The sequence below is a fragment of the Scyliorhinus torazame genome, chromosome 11, assembly GCF_047496885.1.
Source record: "Scyliorhinus torazame isolate Kashiwa2021f chromosome 11, sScyTor2.1, whole genome shotgun sequence".
In the NCBI taxonomy this organism is placed as follows: domain Eukaryota; kingdom Metazoa; phylum Chordata; class Chondrichthyes; order Carcharhiniformes; family Scyliorhinidae; genus Scyliorhinus; species Scyliorhinus torazame.
The window spans coordinates 178,889,334-178,912,067 of record NC_092717.1 but is presented as its reverse complement, the minus strand read 5'-3'; the positions used below and the strand labels follow the sequence as shown (position 1 = coordinate 178,912,067).

The window sequence follows — 22,734 nt, the reverse complement described above, 5'->3', positions numbered from 1 at the left end:
ACCGCTCTGCCTACAGCTCTCGGTGGTAAAGAATTCCAAAGATTCACTACCGTTTGAGAGAAGTTCCTCCTCGTCTGTCTTCAATGGATAATCCCTTACTCTGAGATTCTGCTCTCTGGTCCTAGACTCCCACAAGGGAAAGCAACCTCCCAGTATCTACCTTGTCAAGCCTCCTATAAATAATATAGGTCTCAATAAGGTCGCCTCTCATTCTTGTAAACTCCAATGAGCACAGGTCTAACCTATTCTCAAGAAAATCTCTCCATACCCGGATCAACCTAGTCAATCTTCTCCAGATTGCCTCCAATGCCAGCTTATCTTTCCTTCGATAAGAGAACCACAAGAAAGGTCAAGAAAGCTATTAGGAATAAAAATAACAGTTAACTTACTCCTGGCACTCTCAATTTAAACTAACAATAGTTTAAAATCAGAAATTGGGAAGTGTCCATTATCACGGTCTTTGAATGTTTACATTTCTAATTCAAACATTTTGTGGGCGGCACAGTGGTTAGCACTTCTGCCTATGGCGCCGATGACCTAGGTTCGATCTTGGCCCCGGGTCACTGTCCACATGGAGTTTGCACATTCTCCCCGAGTCTGCGTGGGTCTCACCCCCCACAACCCAAAGATGTGCAGGTTAGGTGGAGTGGCCACGCTAAATTGCCCCTTAATTGGTAAAAAAATAATTGGGTACACTTAAATTTTTTTTTTTTAAAAAGCTTTTTGTATGAAATTATTGAGAAATACCCCAAATTCCTCTTTACAATATAGTTGTAACTGTGCCATTTGTTAGGAAACAAAGGTCCTTTTAAGGGATTTATATTTGTGTTGGTAAATATTAGAAATAAGGTATAGTTCTAAGTGAGTTTAATTTAATATTTCTGATGTTTCTGTGCCTAGAGGGATAAAACCTATAGTTAGATTCTTGTATGTATGGGGTTGGTTAAGCTCCAACTGTGTTTCTATTGTACTTAGAGAGGGCTCAGCATGAAAAATAAATACAAGGCATAAGCATGTGGGTGTTGCTTAGCAATTGAGCCTTGTACGTTAGAGAAGCTTTTAAGTTCAGCCAAGTTGATTGCAGTTGAAATATATAGTGAGAGAGAAGGCAGCTCTGCTAGAAGCAGTTGGGTTAGGAGGCTAGAGAGGGAACATCTCTTTCAGCTTTGCCAGAAGAAATGTCATACCATGGAGTAATGGTGAAGAAAACAAGGGCAGAGATCTGAAGAGCAGCTAGTTAAGGAAACTAGCGAAATGATGAGAAGTTTACAAGATGTCAGAGGTTAAAGGTACGAGAACAGAGGGCTGTCCAGTAAATACAGACAGAACTGAAGGAAAGGCTGAGACGCCAGAAAGATATCCGAAGTAATTTTTAGGTTTGAGAGATTTTACGACCGCCTATGGAACAAGAATTGAAATAATTATGAAAATCAGTGGCTGAGGCCAGAATTCTCTGGCCGTTCGCTGGTGGCGGGATCCTCTGGTCCCGCCGGCAGTGCACCCCTGCCTGCGGGTTACCCGGCGACGTGGAGTAGCTTCAATGGGAGCAGTGAATCATGCCGCAAGCGAACAGCGTGCCGCCACTCCCTGCCATGAAACACAAGGCTGGGAGGTTGAAGAATCCCACCCTGGATCTCAGAGTTTGTGTGGAAGGTAAGACAAAGGGCAGGATTACCGACCACCCCACCGCGTGTTTTTCAGCGGCGAGGGTAACTTGCCAGCGGGATCTAGAGCTGGATTTCTTGTTGACAGCACCCCTCCTCGCCGGGAAACCCATGCGCTGGCGTGGGATTGGTGAAGTGTTTTGATTATCAAATGACATCGCTGGCACTTTCAAAGGTGGTCTCCTTCCATCAAGATTTAAAAAGGATTAAAAGTTTTTGTTCTACTTTTTCTTTTTGTCTCTCAGCTCTCTTACTCTCAACTCTCTCCCTCTTTATTGCACTTTCTTTACATGATTTTGGATCAAAGTATTCAAACTTGTACTTCCAGATTTAGACACTATTTGGCTCAATAAGGATCCTTCTATCCGATTGATTGAAAAGACACTTGTTCTAGATACCCCGAAGAGGATACTGCACTGAAATTAATCTCTGGTAAGTGGCTGCGTAAAGTCCAGGACAGTTGGAAGCCTACCATTTGTTCACTTTTGACTACAGGGCCATTTAGTCCATTTGGCTGGGTTGTATTTGAACCAGTTCCCAGAGGTAAAAGATTAGAGTCCAACCCATTGAAGCTCCCGGTCAAACTGCAATTTCTGTTTCTGAACTCAGTATATGTTAAAACAAAATTACTTTAGTAATTGCGCAGGTCCAAGAGACACAGCTAGAGTGAGACACATCCAGAGTGGGGAATTTGAGACGTGGTAATTTGGTGCAGTGAGGTAATTCGGTGCAGAGTGGGAGAAGGTGCTTTGTCCCTACTGTTTTGTTCTCTCTCTTTCTTCGGGCCTAGTTTCGGGAGCCGTTCGGAGGAGGAGGAGCAGTCTCTGTGTGAGTATAAAAACCTTATGGTAACTTCCTGTTTTCCACTTTTTTTTCTTCAAAAGTGACATCAGAGGGAAGCTGTGATCTGATTGGTTGATAGCAAATCTGCCCCAAATTTAAAAAAACACAGCTAAACTCGTAAACTTAAATTAAACTAATTAATTAATTAGAGATGGCCGGTCAGGTGATGTGCTTGAGCTGCTTGATGTGGGAGCTGGCAGATCCCATTGCGAGCTGCAGCGACCACATCTGCAGTAAATGTTGGCTGCTCGAAGAGCTCCGGCTCAGAGTTGATGAGCTGGAGTCTGAGCTTCAAACACTGAGGCACATCCGGGAGGGGGAGACTTACCTGGACACTGTTTCAGGAGGCAGTCACGCCTGTCAGAGTAAGTAGTTTAAATCCTGCCAGTGGCCAGGGACAGCAGGGTGTGACTGCAAGTCAGGCAGGTAAAGGGAACCAGCAGTCAGGAACTCAGGAGCCTCAGCCCTTGACCCTGTCCAACTGGTACGAGGCACTTGCTCCCTGTGTGGATGGTGAACAGGGCTTCAGGAAGGATGAGTCAGCTGACCAAGGCACCATGGTTCAGCAAGCCATTCAAGGGGAGGGTGTAAATAGGCAAGTTGTAGTTGTAGGGGATTCTATAATCAGGGGGATAGATAGTATCCTTTGTGAGCAGGATAAAGAGTCCCGCATGGTATGTTGCCTGCCCGGTGCTAGGGTGCAGGACATCTCTGACTGGCTTGAAAGGATACTGGAGAGGGAGGATCCAGTTGTTGTGGTCCATGTCGGTACCAACAACATAGGCAAGTCTATGAAAGAGGACTTGTTTAGAGATTATAAAGAGCTAGGATTCAAATTAAAAAACAGGTCCTCAAGGGTCATAATCTCCGGATTACTGCCCGAGCCATGTGCAAATTGGCATAGGGAGGCAAGAATAAGGGAAGTTAACACGTGGCTGAAAGAGTGGTGTGGGAAAGAGGGGTTCCTTTTCATGGGACACTGGCATCAGTTTTGGGACAGGGGGGACCTATACCGTTGGGATGGTCTCCACCTGAACTGAGCTAGGACCAGTGTTCTGGCGAAAAGAGTAAATAGGGTGGTCAATAGGACTTTAAACTAGAGATTGGGGGCGGGGGGGGAGGGAAAGTCAGGGAACCAAGAGGTGAAGTAATCAATGGGAAGCGTAGCTGCTTAGGAATACAAAAAAAGCACGAAAAGACAGAACTCAGGAGAGGTTACGATAGTCCCCATCTCACAAAATATGACAAGTGTATGGAAAGGCTCAATAAACCAAGGTCCACCACACTAAGAAAACAAAAAGGGACGGCCAATAGAGAATTAAAGGTGCTATATTTAAATGTGCGCAGTGTACGGAACAAGGTAGATGAGCTTATGGCCCAGATTGTGACTGGCAGGTATGATGTGGTAGGCATCATAGAGACGTGGTTGCAGGGGGTTCAGGACTGGCATTTAAACATCCAGGGATTCACAACCTATCGAAAAATCAGAGAGGTGGGCAGAGGGGGTGGGGTTGCCTTGTTAATTAGGAATGAAATTAAATCAATAGCACTAAACGACATAGGGTCAGATGATGTGGAGTCTGTGTGGGTAGAGTTGAGGAACCACAAAGGCAAAAAAACCATAATGGGAGTTATGTACAGGCCTCCTAACAGTGGTCAGGACCAGGGGCACAAAATGCACCACGAAATAGAAAGGGCATGTCAGAAAGGCAAGGTCACAGTGATCATGGGGGACTTCAATATGCAGGTGGACTGGGTAAATAATGCTGCCAGTGGACCCAAAGAAAGGGAATTCATTGAATGTTTACAGGAGGGCTTTTTGGAACAGCTTGTGATGGAACCCACGAGGGAACAGGCCATTCTGAACTTAGTGTTATGGAATGAGCCAGACTTGATAAAAGATCTTAAAGTAAGGGAACACTTAGGAGGCAGTGATCATAATATGGTAGAATTCAGTCTGCAATTTGAAAGAAAGAAGGTAGAATCAGATGTAGAAGGTGTTACAGTTAAATAAAGGTAACTACAGGGGCATGAGGGAGGAACTGACGAAAATCGACTGGGAGCAGAGCCTAGTGGGAAAGACAGTAGAACAGCAATGGCAGGAGTTTCTGGGAGTAATTGAGGACACAGTACAGAATTTCATCCCAAAGAAAAGAAAGGTTATCAGAGGGGGGGATTAGGCAGCCATGGCTGACAAAGGACGTCAGGGAATGCATCAAAGCAAAAGAGAAAGCCTTAAATGTGGCAAAGAGTAGTGGGAAGTCAGAAGATTGGGAAGGCTACAAAAACAAACAGAGGATAACAAAGAGAGAAATAAGGAAAGAGAGGATCAAATATGAAGGTAGGCTACCCAGTAACATTAGGAATGATAGTAAAAGTTTCTTTAAATACATTAAAAACAAACGGGAGGTAAAAGTAGACATTGGGCCGCTCCAAAATGACGCTGGTAATCTAGTGATGGGAGACAAAGAAATAGCTGAGGAACTAAATAAGTACTTTGCGTCAGTCTTCATAGTAGAAGACATGAGTAATATCCCAACAATTTAGGAGAGTCAGGGGGCAGAGTTGAATATGGTAGTCATCACAAAGGAGAAAGTGCTAGAGAAACTAAGGGGTCTAAAAATTGATAAATCTCTGGGCCCAGATGGGCTACATCCTAGAGTTCTAAAGGAGATAGCTGAAGAAATAGTGGAGGTGTTAGTTATGATCTTTCAAAAGTCACTGGAGTCAGGGAAAGTCCCAGAGGATTGGAAAATCGTTGCTGTAACCCCCCTGTTCAAGAAGGGAACAAGAAAAAAGATGGAAAATTATAGGCCAATTAGCCTAACCTCGGTTGTTGGCAAGATTCTAGAATCCATCGTTAAGGATGAGATTTCTGAATTCTTGGAAGTGCAGGGTCGGATTAGGACAAGTCAGCATGGATTTAGTAAGGGGAGGTCGTGCCTGACAAACCTGTTAGAGTTCTTTGAAGAGATAACAAATAGGTTAGACCAAGGAGAGCCAACGGATGTTATCTATCTTGACTTCCAAAAGGCCTTTGATAAGGTGCCTCACGGGAGACTGCTGAGTAAAATAAGGGTCCATGGTATTCGAGGCAAGGTACTAACATGGATTGATGATTGGCTGTCAGACAGAAGGCAGAGAGTTGGGATAAAAGGTTCTTTTTTGGAATGGCAACCAGTGACGAGTGGTGTCCCGCAGGGTTCCGTGTTGGGGCCACAGCTGTTCTCTTTATATATTAACGATCCAGAATACGGGACTGGGGGCATTCTGGCTAAGGTTGCCGATGTTACAAAGATAGGTGGAGGGGCAGGTAGTATTGAGGAGGTGGGGAGGCTGCAGAAAGATTTAGACAGTTTAGGAGAGTGGTCCAAGAAATGACTGATGAAATTCAACGTGGGCAAGTGCGTGGTCTTGCACTTTGGAAAAAAGAATAGAGGCATGGAATATTTTCTAAACGGTGACAAAATTCATAATGCTGAAGTGCAAAGGGACTTGGGAGTTCTAGTCCAGGATTCTCTAAAGGTAAACTTGCAGGTTGAGTCCGTAATTAAGAAAGCAAATGCAATGTTGTCATTTATCTCAAGAGGCTTGTAATATAAAAGCAGGGATGTACTTCTGAAGCTTTATAAAGCACTAGTTAGGCCCCATTTAGAATACAGTGAGCAATTTTGGGCCCCACATCTCAGGAAGGAGATACTGGCACTGGAGCGGGTCCAGCGGAGATTCACACGGATGATCCCAGGAATGGTAGGCCTAACATACGATGAACGTCTGAGGATCCTGGAATTATATTCATTGGAGTTTAGGAAGTTGAGGGAAGATCTAATAGAAACTTACAAGATAATGAATGGCTTAGATAGGGTGGACATAGGGAAGTTGTTTCCATTAGCAGGGGAGACTAGGACCCAGGCCAGGCACAACCTTAGAATAAAAGGGAGTCACTTTAGAACAGAGATGAGGAGAAATTTCTTCAGCCAGAGAGTGGTGGGTCTGTGGAATTCATTGCCACAGAGGGTGGTGGAGGCCGGGACGTTGAGTGTCTTTAAGACAGAAGTTGATAAATTCTTGATTTCTCAAGGAATTAAGGGCTATGGAGAGAGAGTGGGTAAATGGAGTTGAAATCAGCCATGATTGAATGGTGGAGTGGACTCGATGGGCCGAATGGCCTTACTTCCGCTCCTATGTCTTATGATCTTAAATATACGTAAAATTTATTTGCAGCAAATATGGACATCTCAGGGCGGCACAGTGGTTAGCATTGCTGCCTCATGGCGCCGAGGTCCCAGGTTCGATCCCGGCTCTGGGTCACCGTCCGTGTGGAGTTTGCACATTCTCCCCGTGCTTGCATGGGTTTCGCCCCCACAACCCAAAGATATGCAGGGTAGGTGGATTGGCCATGCTAAATTGCCCTTTAATTGGAAAAAACGAATTGGGTACTTTAAATTTATTTTTAAAGATATGTACATCTCAATTTGTCAAGTCATTGAGAAGAAGCCTCCAAAACTCCAGATCACAGAAGGTTGATGTATCCCTCCCCATTTTTCACTTTAAACCCCTTCAATTTGTGACAAAAGAAAGTTTATTGCAAAAGCAAATTAAGCACAAATTGTGCAGAGTAAGCAAAATGACAAATGAGGAACAACTTGCTCACCTTTGGAGACGGGGTTCATAATGAGAGAGAGAGAGAGAGAGAGAGAGAGAGAGAGCGCGAGAGGAATTATAATTTGGGGGTGAGAGGTTGGGAATTTTCCAGCCGACCTCACCAGCAGGAATGTCCAATTCGCCGAAAGCAAACTCCTGTCGCATGTTGCGGGGGGTGAATGCAATGGGAAATCCCATCGACCGGGGCAAGACGAGGAGATCCCACCATTGGCCAATGGCAGGCTGCCTCCTGTCGCCGAGAATCATGCAGCAGAATATCCGCCCTTCACATTTTCACAGTAACTTCATTACGGTGTTAACGTAAGCCTACTTGTGACGAAAATAAAGAGTATTATACTGTATGCCTTTAGCCTTACTTGGCACGTGTGTAGCATTTCTGTTTTCAGATTACTTCTCACCAGTTTGCACTGACATGCACTTGTCCAAATGTCAATTATTCGGGACTTCCTAGTCTAAAGTAAGCCAAATTGGATTTCTCTACCATAACTGTGCCCTTTAACTCACCTTTCAAGCAAGTGCAATACCTCTTACAATGTCAGACTAATCACTAATTACAAATCTCCCATTTATACTCTCTTACAAGATTTTCCTTACTGTAATTTGTCCAATTATAGTAATTAAAATACATACATGCTGAATAATTATAAGATTTTAAATTATCCCTTTTTGAAAAAATGTTATTCATATTTACAGCAGCATTAGTCAAATCCTTAGTGTTATGGTTGAGTCTGGTGTCCCCCAAGGATCTATTCTTGGTAACCTCCAATTTCTAATTTACATCCTGCCCCTGAGCAATATCATCAGAAACACATCTATTTCCACATGTACAACACCCAACATATGTCACCACCACCTCTCTCAACCCCTCTGCCATCTCCAAATAATCAAACTGCACCAAATCCCGTTCACCCATCACTCTGGTGTATGTTGTTCCCGGTTAAACAATGCTTTGGTATTAGAATTCGTATCACCTGCCCATTTCGGAAATCTCCTCCATCTGGGACATCTCCAGCCCTATTGTCTTGCTGATTGAGGGGTTAGAGGGGGCAGTGGTGGTGCTCAGTTCAGTAATGTTGGTTAATCACATAGTTATATCAGAGCTTAACATTTCCAGGGTAAGTATCTGGGAAAGCCCTATGTATCCGGTAGATCAGTGTAAGAAGCATTCACGGAAAGTTAGCCCATTGGAAGTTTAAATTTTCCGGGTAATGCAGCGCCTGTGTGTGCACCAAGACTTTAGCTCGGCTGCAATGCGCATTACAGACATCAGTCCTGATTTCACCACTTGAGACAGACATCGGAAGATTCAGGCCTATACAACGCACTGAACTAAATATATTTGCAACCGGGTCAATAGTCACCAGTGGGCTCGTCACTGACAGGAAGTGGAGAAATATGGTCACCGAAGCTCAATTTTGTCCTATGAAAGTCATTTTTCTTTGTAAATTACTCCTGGCAGCAAGCCAGAATGTAGATAAAAGCTTTAAAATTAGATTTCAGCAAAAAGTACAGAAAAGACAGATTTAGTAGAAAATAAAATTAATTGAAGGCTTAAACATTAAAATTTGTACAGAAGTGTTTAGTTCAGTAATAAAATTACTCTTCATATTTATGCAGCTGGGTGTTTTAATTTAACACTACAATGATGGGAACACTTAAGAAACTAACTGGGAATGATGAAAGGTCTAAAGTTTAAAATGGCAGTCTCAAATATGAATTAAAAATTGCACTTTTTACTTTAAAGGCAATGCTTCATATGTTTTGTCTTTATACATCAACTGTGGCAGGAGGCAGTCATCGAGCCCCTCATAATCTTGCTCTAGTCCAACTAACAGGAAATTTACTCTAGATGGATCCAATGGTGACTTGATGGTTTTGCTGCTTCTTGTGAGGAGGTGCACTTACATAGAACATACAGTGCAGAAGGAGGACATTCGGCCCATCGAGTCTGCACCGACCCACTTAAGCCCTCACTTCCACCCTATCCCCGTAACCCAATAACCCCTCCTAACCTTTTTGGACACCAAGGGCAATTTATCATGGCCAATCCACCTAACCTGCACGTCTTTGGACTGTGGGAGGATACCGGAGCACCCGGAGGAAACCCATTCACACACGGGGAGAACGTGCAGACTCCGCACAGACAGTGACCCAGCGGGGAATCAAACCTGGGATCTTGGCGCCGTGAAGCCACAGTGCTAATCACTTGTGCTACCGTGCTGCCCCACGGCCAAAATAAGGTAAACGAAGATACACTGTAAATGAACCCAATGTCGTTATTACATAGTATGCCTCTGCTTAACTGCTTTTATTGCTTTGATGCACAGTAAATGCTGTATCAAAAAGAACAAGGGGGTGTTCTCCGAGCCCCGCGCCGGGCCGGAGAATCGCCGCAACCGTGCCACGACGCCCCGAAGCCAGTGCGCGATTCTCTGAGGTGCGGAGGTTTGCGCCAGTGCGTTTTGGGCCGCCGATTCTCCGGCCCGGATGGGCAGAGCGGTCGCACAGATACGACAGAGTCCCGTCGGCGACGTTCACCCTTGGTCGCTGCTGGCGGGAACTCTGCGCGAAGGGCCGGGTGGCGGCCTGTGGGGCGGGGAAAAGCGATCCTTCACCGGGGGGGGGGTCCTCAGATGTGGTCTGGCCCGCGATCGGGGCCGGCCTCTCCCCCCCCCTCCCCCGGGCCTACTTTCCTGCATGGTCTGCCCCTGAACACCGACACCATGTTGAGTCGGGGCTGGCGCGCAGAAGTCCCCCACGCATGCGCAGGTTGGTGTGGCCCATCTGCACATGCGCGGGTTGGCGCGGCGCCCATTTGGCACCAGGGAGGGAGGCTGGAGCGGTGTGAACCACTCCAGCACCGTGCTGGCCCCCTGTGGGGGATAGAGTCAGTTGTCCCCATGCACGTTTCGCGCTGTCGTGAAACGCGACGGCGCAAACACTGGTGCTCCATTTTGGAGAATCGTCCCCCAAGTCTTCTTGAATTTAAGTGTGTTCCTCTCAGGTTTTTGTGAAAACATCAGCCAAGAAAGCTTTGTAAAACATGGATTTTAAAACAAAAGTGGACAGATTTGTTTACTGGAGAAAATGGTCACTATTGTTCGGAGTTTAACAAGTGACTAACCCACATTTTGTGGTCAGCAGAAAAGCTCACCATTTAGCCTACTAAAAGATCCAAATATCTAATGATCTCTGTGGCCATTTGAGAGTTTGAATCTGGCACCTCGTCAACGGTGATATCATCAAGCAGGGTAAGCAGCCAATCGTTTTGCAGTATTATCACAGACAGCAAAACAAGAAGAAAAATCCACTGATTTTTTTTGTTTTACAGGGAACAAAATATATCTTTACGATACGTACATGGGATTAGGGTAGAAGCTGAAATTACCAAACAACTTTAAAATTTACTTTCATCATAATGGAGCAATGCAGTATCCTACAGATATAAAATTAGTTTCTCAAGATCACAGAGCAATTTTTAAACATAGTATGCTGTTAAAAAAACAATTGCATCTTAATCAACAATGTATAGTTTTCCAAGGGTTTTTACAGTAAGACTAATGGTATTAAGGACAGGCTCTTAACAATTCAGTGATTTCTACTTGACTGCAGTCTGGCGGGGCTGTCGAACCTCAACAGTATCTCCCATGGAGAAAGCGTTGAATCACTGACAGTAAATTCAGAATGCCCAGGTTTAATTGCACAGGTTTGGACTGTTTTGCGGTGATGACTACCAGAATAAATCTGGGCTCTCATAAGTAGGTTGACAGCAGACAACAAAATAACCTTGGTCCTAAGTAACCTGTAGTTAGTTAGCTTCTCCCTAATAACTAACAACCTAGGAAGAGAACAGCGTTTTCCACAAACCTTTAGCATTTGTGTCAGAATGTACTGGTGAGGAATCAGTACTGCTGATTGTCTCTTCGTTTTCACATTCAGAAAGGGTCTGAAACAAAGAAAACATCAAGTAGTAAAGTCAGTATAAAAGGAGTCCTGCTCGGTAACGTAAAGCATTATTGGTGTTGGTACTTTGCAACTTTGCAAGCAAGCGCAGGAAAACTCTGGCTGACCAGTCATCTCCAGGAGTGTGATTACTTGGCAACTACAGAACAAAAACAGGCCAATTGGCCCAACTGCTATGTGCATGTTCATGTCCCCAGAGTGCTTCCTCTCACCCTATTTACACCCTATTTAATCTAACTCTTAGCAGCTTATCAAAAACAAACAAGAGCTGAAGTAAAACACAATTAATTACAATATCATGGGCCAAACTTTAGAATTACCCCCCCCCCACCCCCCCGACTAGTCTCTTGTGGGTTCTGATGGATTCTGCAGCAAAAACTCTTTTGCACCTCAGCCAAGAACAATTCTTCACATGGGCTCCTTCACTATGGCTACATTTCCCTTTCTGGCATCATTTACATAACAATGATTACTGACTTCAGACAGACTCAAATGGAAACAGCTTGTTGGCATCTCATTATCTGTCACCTCATTGAACAGAACCTCAGGTGATCTAGAGAGCAGAATAGTTGTGGAAGAGGAGAACTGCTGAGGAAGTATACTACATTACAGTCGGTTAAACATTTACATATTTTACACATTTCAGTGATGTGGAGCTTTCATCACAAAAGCAAGGCCAATACACCTGTCTGCAAGATGCAAAAGTACCAGAAAAGCTCTGTGGGCGGTCACAGAACATCTCTAATGCAGCCTGATATAATGAATCCTCTTCTTCCTTCCAAGTAAGGAACTGAGTGAAAACAGGGAATGACAAACCAGTTAAATCTGATATTAGTCATCAGGAAAGTGCCAAAATCTATTCTTAAGGGGGTGGTAACAAAGAAACTTAGAAAAGCATGACATTATTAGGCAGTCAACTTGGATTTTATTAAGGGGCGGCGTGGTGGCGCAGTGGTTAGCACTGCTGCATCACGGCGCCGAGGACCCAGGTTCGATCCCAGCCCCGGGTCACTGTCAGTGTGGAGTTTGCACATTCTCCCTGTGTCTGCATGAGTCTGACCCCCACAACCCAAAGACGTGCAGGGGAGGTAGATTGGCCACACTAAATTGCACCAATAGAGGGAAAAAAATTAATAGGGTACTTTAAATTTATTTTTTTTAAACTTGGATTTAATGAAAGAAAACATGTTTGACAAAGCAACTAGCAGTGTAGATAAAGGGAAACAAAGTACTTTGCCTATTCGGATCTTCAAAAGGTATTCAATAAAGTGCTACACAAAGGATGTTGCACAAGGTAATGGGCGGGATTCTCCATCCCACCACACCAGTTTTCTGGTGCGGCGCACCCCCGCCAGCAGCGGGATTCTCCATCCCGCCAACCGACCAATGGGGTTTCTCATTGTGGGCAGCCCCACTCCGTCGGGAAATCCCTGGGCATGGATGCGCTGGCAGGGCAACGGGGAATTCTGACAGCGAAGAATCTAGGTCTCATGGGATTAGGGTAATATATTAGCATGGATAGAAGATCGGTTAAAGGACAGTACAGAGGGAAGAAATAAAGAAGTCAATATTAGGTTGGCAGGCTAGTGCGGTGCCGAGATCAGTGTTGAGCCTCGGCTATTTACAATCTATTTTAATAACTCTGATGAAGGAGCAGATTGTAAAGCGTCTCAGTTTTCTGAGGTCACAGGGCAATCCCAAAGGGAGGTTAGAGCACTTGGAGAGGCAGGGAAGAGGTTGGGGGCCTGGAAAGAAGGGTGAAGGTTGAGGGCAGTGGTTGGTGGACAGGTGGGAGAGTGTTAAGGAATGGGTTAAGAGATATTCCAATTAGATGTCTCATTGATATATAGTATCCATTAATTGGCACACATGTAAAGGGGTTGCAGGTGGCATTTGTTTGGTGTGGTGTGGTGATAGAGTTTTGTATAGAGTGTGTTCGAGGAAAATAAAGGTGTTTGGGAAAGAAGCAGAATTCTGGACTCTTTACTCAACAGCAGCCAAAAACTAACTTGGGGGGGGGGGGGGGGGGAAAGATGAGTACCTAACTGTTGCGGCTTCCCAGGTTGGTACCCTGGATTGGGCAAGTAGGTGTAAAGACACTCATCTCCTGGACTTTGCAAGCCCTGGATGTTGCTGCTGGGTCTGGATGTTGCTGCTGTGTTTTCCAAGGTTCGGGAACACCAGCCATTGACAGTTAAAGAGAAACGTCAATTAAAGCTGGATGGGAGGTTGGAGGCTGGCTTGCGTCAGATTCCAAAATTTAAGTCTTTGACCCAAGCCATTTTTGCAGTTCAGGATTAACCAGGCGTATGGCTTACTCTCCCCACTTCCTAGGTCTTATGTTCTTATGTCAGTTAAGCGGGTGACCCTCTCCAATTTATATCAACAAAGGTTCATTACAATCTAAATGGCAAGAGGAAAAAATAATAATTAAGTTTAGATGTTAAGGAATGACTGAAGTACGTTCTTCTTCATATTGCTGTATCCTTTTTAAGATTTCCTGATTTCATACTAGCTATCCTGAATGCCTTTTGCTTGGCATCCTGTATAACAAAGATTGGCATTCAAGCCTGACACCTCCTCGTATTAATATTAAAAACAAGCATCTCGGAGGCTGGCACTTCCAATAGCACTGGTACCGTGCCGACCACAAAAGAGAGGGGACAAAAAACACTTTCTGGCAAGGAGGAACGTACGCTTATTTTTTCAAGCTCGTCCAGTGTTGCCAGAGAAGGCAGTGGAAAATATTATTCTGCTGGTGTGAGGCTCTTTGTGCAAGCCAAGAATCACAGCGGAGGAGCAGAAACCCTGTTGACTATTCACCTTACTAGCCCAGGGGCATGAAGTTAAACTCGAGCATCGCCTGCAGCTGGCTTGGCAGTGATCAGTAAACTGAGAACAGATTGGGGATTAAGCCAGGAATCGTGCTCACTTCAACGGTTACATACATACGACATCCTAAACCCAAATATCCTCTTTGCATATAATGTAATCTTCATCACATGAAGCTTCGTTATTTGCAACATAACAAAGCTTAAAGGCGAGTGAACTTGCTGTTCAAAAATTCACCTGTTCACGTAGTCCAATATGTTCAGCAAACCATACCATCACCGCAAGACAAAGGAAGGTAATGAAAGCCTAAAATGACAAAAGGTCTAATTAGGTGATCCAAAGGCCTCACATACAACCTAACAAAACAAAACGCGGTTATCATCCAATAAGTCCGAATTCATTTTTGACACTTCACAAAACCGATGCAAGACCACAAAATTATATCTCTAGATGGAGAATAGGTGATCAGCAAACGGGATTGACCAAGGAGCTTTCTCAATTCTATGGCTGTGTACAGCACTTGTAGCAATAAGGCCCTGCTCATGCTGATTATAGGCATGATTGAAAGTCTTTGGTCAACTTGGAATAAGGCATATCCAGGGACCTTTAGATGACCTATCTAAACAAAAGTTTACAAAGTGCAAAAAAAAGGAACTTGTAACTAAACAAAACGACACCTGTAACCACAATGTCTGAATATTGGAAAACCAACGTCTGAAGGATCGACCTGTGGTTAGAAGAATGAGGTAATTTGGCCATTGTGCTCTTGGAATGGACATGACCCCTTCCATGGAACACGTACACAGTAAGGTACAAGAGGAATAAATACGCAGTTCTTGACTCATTTCTTTTAGCGTAACCTAGGTCCAACCTCGGACATACAACATCCTGAGTGAAGGACTCAGCGAACAGAAGGGACCTCCGAAGAAGAACTTGGCCAGTTCTGATAAGGTAATACCTACAAATTGTGATCATTTGTACAGCATAAGATTTGAATACAGTATATTTGATTGAGTTTAGTGAATAAAATTGTGTTGAATCATAAGTTCAGTGTAGAGTTTGTTTGATACGTAACTGTTTGACCTCTTGTAACAGTACAGAGGCCAGGAGGCTCAACACACTTCTTTAAAATGTTTTTTTTAATATCACTTCTCCCCTTTAAAAAATATACAATTGAATCGAATAAGTTAATCTGGTCCATATACACAATGAAAGTGATCTAACCATCAAACCAAGCACATTTTCAGAGACTTATCAGTAACAAAATAATTTTTAGGGAAATAACAAAACCAGTCAGCCTCTCTATTCAGTAAAGATGCCAGGGACAAAACCTGCTTGAAACAGGATCTTGCCTTTTCTCTGCATAGTTGCTCACTGACCTGTTGTGCCTATCTTGACATTTCTACTTTTATATATGATTTCCAGCTTCTGGAGATTTCTGTTTTGCTTTGTATTTATTTCACTTAGTGAACTCGGCAAATATTTTCCTTTGCTTATTACAAGAACAAAATAACACACTTTTAATACAAGGGCAGGAAGGTCATGCTGGAACTGTATAAAATGCTGGTTAGGCCACAACTAGATTATTGTGCGCAGTACTGGTCACCACATTTATAAGGATGTGACTGCAGTGGAGAGAGTGCACCTACCAGGATGCTGCCTGAGCTGGAGGGTTTGAGCTAGGAGGAGAGATTGGATAAGCTGGGGCTGGTTTCCTCAGAGCAGCGAAGGTTGAGAGGGAACCTGGTAGAAGTGTATAAGATTATGGGGTAATAGATAGGGTGGATAGGAAGGCACATGTTCCATTAATAGAGGGGCCAATGACTAGGAACATAGATTTAAAGTAAGTGGTAGAAGATTAAGAGGGGAGTTGAGAAGATTTTTTCCACCCAGAGGGTGATGAGAGTCTGGAACTCACTGCCTGAAAGGCTGGTTAAAAGGCTGAAACTCTCATAACATTCAACAAGTATTTAGATATTCACTTGTGCTGCCATAACCTCCAGGGCTATGGGTCAAGCCCTGGAAAATGGGAATAGTGTAGTCAAATCTTTGTTGTCCGGCACAGACATGATGGGCAGAATGGTCTCCTTCTGTGCTGTAAACATCTATGAATCTATTAAAATGTTGAGCACTTCGAATCCTCTAGGCCGAATTATTTAATTTTTTTTAAATGGTGGCATCGAGTAAAGCACAAAGTTTAAAATTAAAGCTAAACTGCCGACAATACATTTAATGTTTTCACCTTTTAGATCCAATACCAAAATGTTATTTTCATACATTTGTTTCTCCTAATATTCTCTCCCCTCATTATCCATGCTTCTGGATGCCTTGAGCCTTCTGTTTGGTAATTATTGGAATGTGCAGGGATTGAAGCATCCAGAGGGGGTATTCCTAGGCACTTAAGGTAGCTGGGGCAGAGAGGGCTGCCATGTGTGAATGCCTTGTGCATCTAGGGCGAAATGCAAACCATCATGCATATAATCGGCAAGTGGCCCAATGTGTTTCAGTGGCACTCTCACTGCCCTTCACTAGGCTGATGAGGAGGCTGCCAACTAGCTGAAGAATTTCAAATTTGACGTCTAGCTGTTCATCAGTGCATATGATAGTCATAGAATCACATAATCCCAGCAGTGCAGAAGGTGGCCTTTCAACCCATCGAGTCTGCACAGACCCTCTGAGCTAGCACTTTAACTAGGCCTAATCTCCCCCCCCACACGCACCCAATCATCCCTGTAACCCCATAATCCCACCTAACCTTTGGAATTAAGGGACAATTTAGCATGGCCCATCCGCCTAACCCACGCATCTTTGGACTGTAGGAGGAAACCGGAGCACCCGGAGCAAACCTACGCAGACACAGGGAGAATGTGCAAACTTCACACAGTCACCCAAGGTTGGAAATGAACTCGGGTCTCTGGTGCTAACCACTGTGCCACCATACTTCCCATATAATAGCAGTAATAGCAAAGTGCTGAGGAATACAGCACTGCTTCTTCTGCAACAGTGCAAGCGATGGCCCCATTTAGTACATGGCAGCACGGTGCACAGTGGTAAGGTGGGGTTACTGAGTTATGAGGAGAGGGTGAGGGTATTGCCCTAGGTAGTGTATTCTTTCGGAGGGTCGGTGCAGACTCGATGGGCCGAATGGCCCTCCTTCTGCACTGTAGAGATTCTATGATTCTATACAACCTACTTTGGATTTGATTTGATACGTCACATGTACCAAGGTATAGTGGAAAGTATTGTTCTGCATACAGTCCAGACAGATCGTTCCATACATGAAAAAACATAGGACATACATAAATACACAATGTAAATACATAGACACAGGCATCGGGTGAAGCATACGGAGTGCAGTACTACTCAGCAGAGAAGGTGTGTGAAGAGATCAGTTCAGTCCATAAGAGGGCCATTTAAGGAGACTTGTAACAGCAGGGGAGAAGCGGTTTTTGAATCTGAATAGTGCTGGTCTTGGACTTTATATCTCCTGCCTGATGGAAGCCCATTGATGCCGACAATGGCGTGCACGATACTTCGCTTCCTAAAGTCAATAACGAGCTCCTTATTTTTGCTGACACTGAGGGAGAGAATATTGTCGTTACACCATGCCACTAGGTTCTCTATCTCCGTCCTGTACTCGGACTCATCATTGTTCGAGATCCGACCCACTACAGTCATGTCACCAGCAATCTTGTAGATGTAGTTGGAGCCAAACTTTGCCATACAGTCGAGTGTGTATAAGTAGTATACTAGGGGACAAAGTGTGAAGCTCTGTAGGACCCCGATATTGAAGACTATCGTGGAGAAGTTGTTTATCCTTACTGATTGTAGTCTATGGGTCAGAAGTCAAGGATCCAGTTGCAGAGGGAGGAGCCAAGTCCTAGGTTTTGGTGCTTTGATATGAGCTTGGCTGGGATTATGGTGTTGAAGGCGGAGCTGTAGTCAATGAATAGGAATCGGACGTAGGAGTCCTTGTTGTCAAGATGCTCCATGGAGGAGTATTGAGCCAGGGAGATAGTGTCTGCTGTGGACAGATTGTGGCGGTACGCGAATTGCAGTGGATCTAGGCATTCTGGGAGTATGGAGTTGACATGCCTCATGACCAAACTCTCAAAGCACTTCATAATCATAGACGCCAAGAACGGTAGTCATTGAGGCATTGTTGCCTGGTTCTTCTTTGGCATCGGTATGGTGGTGGTCTTCTTGAAGCAGGTGAGAACCTCAGAACGGAGTAGAGAGAGATTGAAGATGTCCGCGAACACATCCGCCAATTGGTCCGTGCAGGATCCGAGTGCATGACCATGGACTCCGTCAGGACCCATTGCTTTCCGAGTGATCACTTTCAAGAAGGCCGATCTGACTTCAGAAGCTGTGTCGGTAGGTATGGGTGTGTCCAAGGTTGCTGGGGCAGTTGACAGCGGATTGATGGTTTTCTGCTTGAAACGAGCATAGAATGCATTGAGTTCATCGTGGAGGGGGGTGCTTCTGCGGGAGATTCTACTCGGCTATGCTTTGTAGCCCATTATGTTGTTTAAGCCTTACCGTAACCGACGAGAGTCCATGTCGTTAGTCTGTGACTCTAGCTTAGTCTGGTATTGTCTCTTGGCTTTGTGGAGGTCGTACCTGGATTTCTTGTCTAGGTCAGGGTTGCCGGTCTTGAACGCCTCAAACCTGGCCTTCAAGTGGGGAGTGAATCTCCCAATTAAACCATGGTTTCCAGTTGGGGAACGTACGTACTATCTTCTTTGACATCCAATCCTCTACACACTTGCTGATGAAGTCTGTGACGGTGGTGGCATACTCGTTTAGGTTGGCCGCTGAGTTCATGAATGTGGACCAGTCCACTAACTCCAAGCAGCCACGTAGGAGCTCTTTTGTTGCCTCGGACCAGCACTGCATGATCTTCTCAACAGATTCTCCCCCTTAAACAAATCCAATCCAGTTTCTGCTCATGGTCTGATTTTCTGAAGTGCGGTCGGGAGATGGATCGGTAGGCACCCTTGATGTTTGTATAGCAGTGGTCGAGGATGTCAGCGCCTTTGGTGGGACAGGAGATGCATTGGTGGAATTTTGGCAGTACTCTCAAGGTTGACCTGGTTGAAGTCCCCAGCCACGATGAACAAAGCCTCCGGGTATTCTGTTTCACTGTTATTTATAGCGGTGTACAATTCATCAAGCGCCTTCTTCACTTCTGCCTGGGGCGGGATGTAAACCACTGTGAAGATGGCAGAAGTGAAGTCCCGTGGAAAGTAGTATGGGCGGCACTTCACAGTCAGGTATTCCAGTTCCGGGGAGCAGTAGTTCGCCAGGGTCACCACGTCACAGCACAGGAGGAGTTGATGATGATATTAATGCAATGTCATCAATAAAAACAAAATACCAAGTCAGGTTGAACATTGGCCATGACTAGTGTTTGCTTCTCAAAAGCTATCTCCATGTCTTGACACAACTGTTGTTCAGCACCAGCAACACATTAAGTCAAAGAAAAGTATGTTTAAATGAATAATTCTATTTTAAAAAAAAACTACAGGCGCCTGGATTTTTCCCAAACAACGGGAGAGCGAGTCAGAGGGAAAAAGGTTAAAAAACCCTGCTCGTTCAGGCTGAAACTGAGCCATAAACAAGAAAAAATATTATTCAGTATAGATCAGAAAAATGAACGGTATTTAGTACAAAACATTGTAAAATGCAAACTTTGCCAGCTTGTCACAAATTCCTAAAATAATAAAATCACATCCTGCCCCACCCCACCCAATGAGGTATTTTCAACATTTATTAAAGATTGCAGGGAATGATTATTCTTCCCGTGGTAGACCAATGCCATGGAGTTATAAAATTCCAGTTTCTCTATTGGCAACAAACTGATTCTTGAGTTAAGCTCAGCTACATAAATATTGGTCCAAAATCGTAAAAAAGTGCACTAAAAGAAATCCAATTCCACAAAAACCCAAATTTCCCTCAATCATATTAAATGGCAAGTGATTCTGCTCCTTCTGCCCCCACATTGAAATAGGATCCGAATTAGGACTTAACACATCATTCATCCAATCACAAACAGCCAAATATTAGGAACGACTTAATGACTTTTACTCATCGGGAATTTTAAGAACAAACTCCATCTTCTTCCAACTGGTTCTCAAGAGGCGGGCTAGTTATTTGGAAATACTAATGAGGCTGCCTTTCAGATTCAACAGCTGTGTGCTGGGTTTCCCATGGGCTCAGTAAAGGCTCAGCTGAAGAGAGGCAGAGTCCGGTGGGCAAGTGCCTTTTTAGCAGCTGGTAGGGCAGGAGTGCTTCCACACTGTTCACAAACTAGTCTGCTTCTAACCTATCAACCCATCTGTCTGCTGGCTGGGACACAGAAAAAAGTATTTGCGGAGGTGCTGCCAGAAGGCAGAACTCCCCGATTACCAATAATAATAATATATAACAATAATAATAATTGTTATTGTGTCACAAGTAGGTTTACATTAACTCTGCAATGAAGTTACTGTGAAAATCCCCTAGTTGCCACACTCAGGCACCCGTTCGGGTACACAGGGAGAATTCAGAATGTCCAATTCGCCTAACTTCTTTCAGAACTGGTGGGAGGAAACCAGCACACCCGGAGGAAACCACACAAATACGCGGAGAAAGTGCAGACTCTGCACAGACAGTGACCCAAGCCGGGAATCAAACCCTGGTCCCTGGCGCTGTGAAGAATCAGTGCTAACCACTGTGCTGCCATGCCGCCATACTTCCCCACTGCTATGACACCCCACACTGTATATATCAGGGCCTTAGTTACCAGTCCTGGCTGAAAGTAGAATGTAAGATCTTGTTGGGACATGTGATTAATGAGAAATTTACCAGAACAGCACAGTGGTCAGCACTGCTGCCTCACAGCACCAGGGACCCGGGTTCAATTCCGGCCTCAGGCCTCTGTGTGGAGTTTGATTTTAACAACAGCATTGAAATTTCTTACCATGCAAATGAACCAAAGGATGACGTACAATCCCAGAGTTTTGGAGAACAAATCTTGACCAGACTTGATGCACACTATTGCTTCCAGAAAGGAAATGGCACTGTTAACATTTTTTAAAAGAAAAGTTAGACAGATCTCGTCAATTCAGTCCGCGTCACAGCCAGGTCCACAGCCTCATTCCTTTAGGATTAGTTTGAAGCTTTCTGGGCATCACAAAATGCATTCAATAAAAATAAATTTTAATAATCTTTTATTGTCACAAGTAGGCATACATTAACACTGCAATGAAGTTACTGTGAAAAGCCCCTCGGCGCCACATCCCAGCGCCTGTTTGGATACACAGGGAGAATTCAGAATGTCCAATTCACCTAACAGCACGTCTTTTGGGACTTGTGGGAGGAAACCGGAGCACCCGGAGGAAACCCACGCAGACACAGGGAGAACGTGCAGACTCCGCACAGACAGTGACCCAAGCCGGGAATCGAACCTGGGACCCTGGAGCTATGAAGCAACAGTGCTACCCACTGTGATGCCGTCCTGCCCTTGAAATTACTTCAAGCGAAGCCGTTTGATGTAACAGATTTCACTTGAATTGTTTATGGTGAGTAGATTTTGTAAAGGCGGTGTGGGATAGTTGGGTGAGCCTGGAAGCGGGAAACTACACAAGGAAGTAGAGGGTCAGAAGGATTTGGAGATTAGGCGAACTAGTATGTAGGTGTCAGCTGTGGCTCAATTGGTAACACTCTCACACAATGTACCCTCTCAGTGCATAGGCGCTTTGGTAAAGTGCGCAGCCACTTTCATTTTGCATGGCTGAATTACTTGGGCATAGCCTGTGCAGGAGCTTTTGGGTTGCCGTGCACCCGAGTTCTTCAGAGACAAAATTGCTCTTACCACCAAGTTGCAAGATCTTAGGTACCAGCACACTCCACGACTTGAGCACCAAAACCCAGTACAGACCAAGTATTGCGCTATTGGAGATGGCCCTCATCTTTCAGATGAATGTTGAACCGAGTTCCCTGGTCTTTCATTGTGAAAGCAAAAAATCCCATGACACTACTTCAAAGAAGAGCAGGTAGATACTCCCATTGTCCATGCCAACATTTTATCCATCAACTGAACAAGTTCTCTGGTTATTATGAATGTGTTCTTTGTAGGGAGCCTGCTGCTGCATTTTCTATATTACAACTTCAAAAGCACTTCATTGGGTGTAAAGCACTTTGGGATGTTCTGTGGCCACGAAAGTCACTACAGAAATGCATGACTTTCTTTTTTTGGTTCACTTTATACACTAGTCCTGTGTTGACACTATTCACAATAAGACTGGGTGCAAGCTGGGGGTAAACACAGAGAATGTTGGAAATACCTGTGGGTCAGGTAGTATATGTGGAGAGAGAAACAAGAGTTGATACTTCAGAATGATAACCTTGCATCAGAACTGGGGGTGTTCAGACATAACAGTTTTTAAAAGAAGGCAAACTGGGAGGGTGGGAAATAGCCAATGGAAATGTCTATGAAAGGGTGGAATGCAGGAAAGATTAAATAACCAAAGGGATGATGGTGAAAGGCAAAGAGAGATGGTTATGGAGCAAATGAAGGAAAGACAAGATGTGTTTAGAGATGTAAATGGGGAACTCTCACTATTAACAGCTGCTGTACAAGCAAAATGACAGTATTGCTAAACTCTATGTTGCGGGAGGCTTCCCGGTATGTGAAGAGAAAAAGATTGGTAAAGACAAACGTAGGCCTTTTATCAGTCAGAAACAGGGGGATTTATAACGGAGAACAAAGAAATGGCTGACC

The 22,734-nt window shown here is 44.4% G+C and overlaps 1 protein-coding gene across 5 annotated transcripts in view; it reads right to left on the bottom strand.

Annotated features, from left to right (window-relative positions):
* The window catches only part of LOC140385682 (phosphatidylserine synthase 1-like), a 68,346-nt gene that overhangs the window by 2,175 nt on the left and 43,437 nt on the right, over window positions 1-22,734 (bottom strand). For 2 of the 5 annotated variants that reach the window (XM_072468084.1, XM_072468086.1), the window contains exons 10-12: window positions 20,932-21,031; window positions 14,205-14,273; window positions 11,040-11,118 (exon numbers count right to left, since the gene is read on the bottom strand). In XM_072468084.1, the coding sequence (XP_072324185.1) occupies window positions 11,040-11,118; window positions 14,205-14,273; window positions 20,932-21,031 (248 nt within the window). Of the gene's footprint in view, window positions 1-268; window positions 359-11,039; window positions 11,119-14,204; window positions 14,274-20,931; window positions 21,032-22,734 lie in introns of those variants that run through there. The other 3 variants (XM_072468085.1, XR_011933418.1, XR_011933417.1) reach the window with 3 other exon arrangements.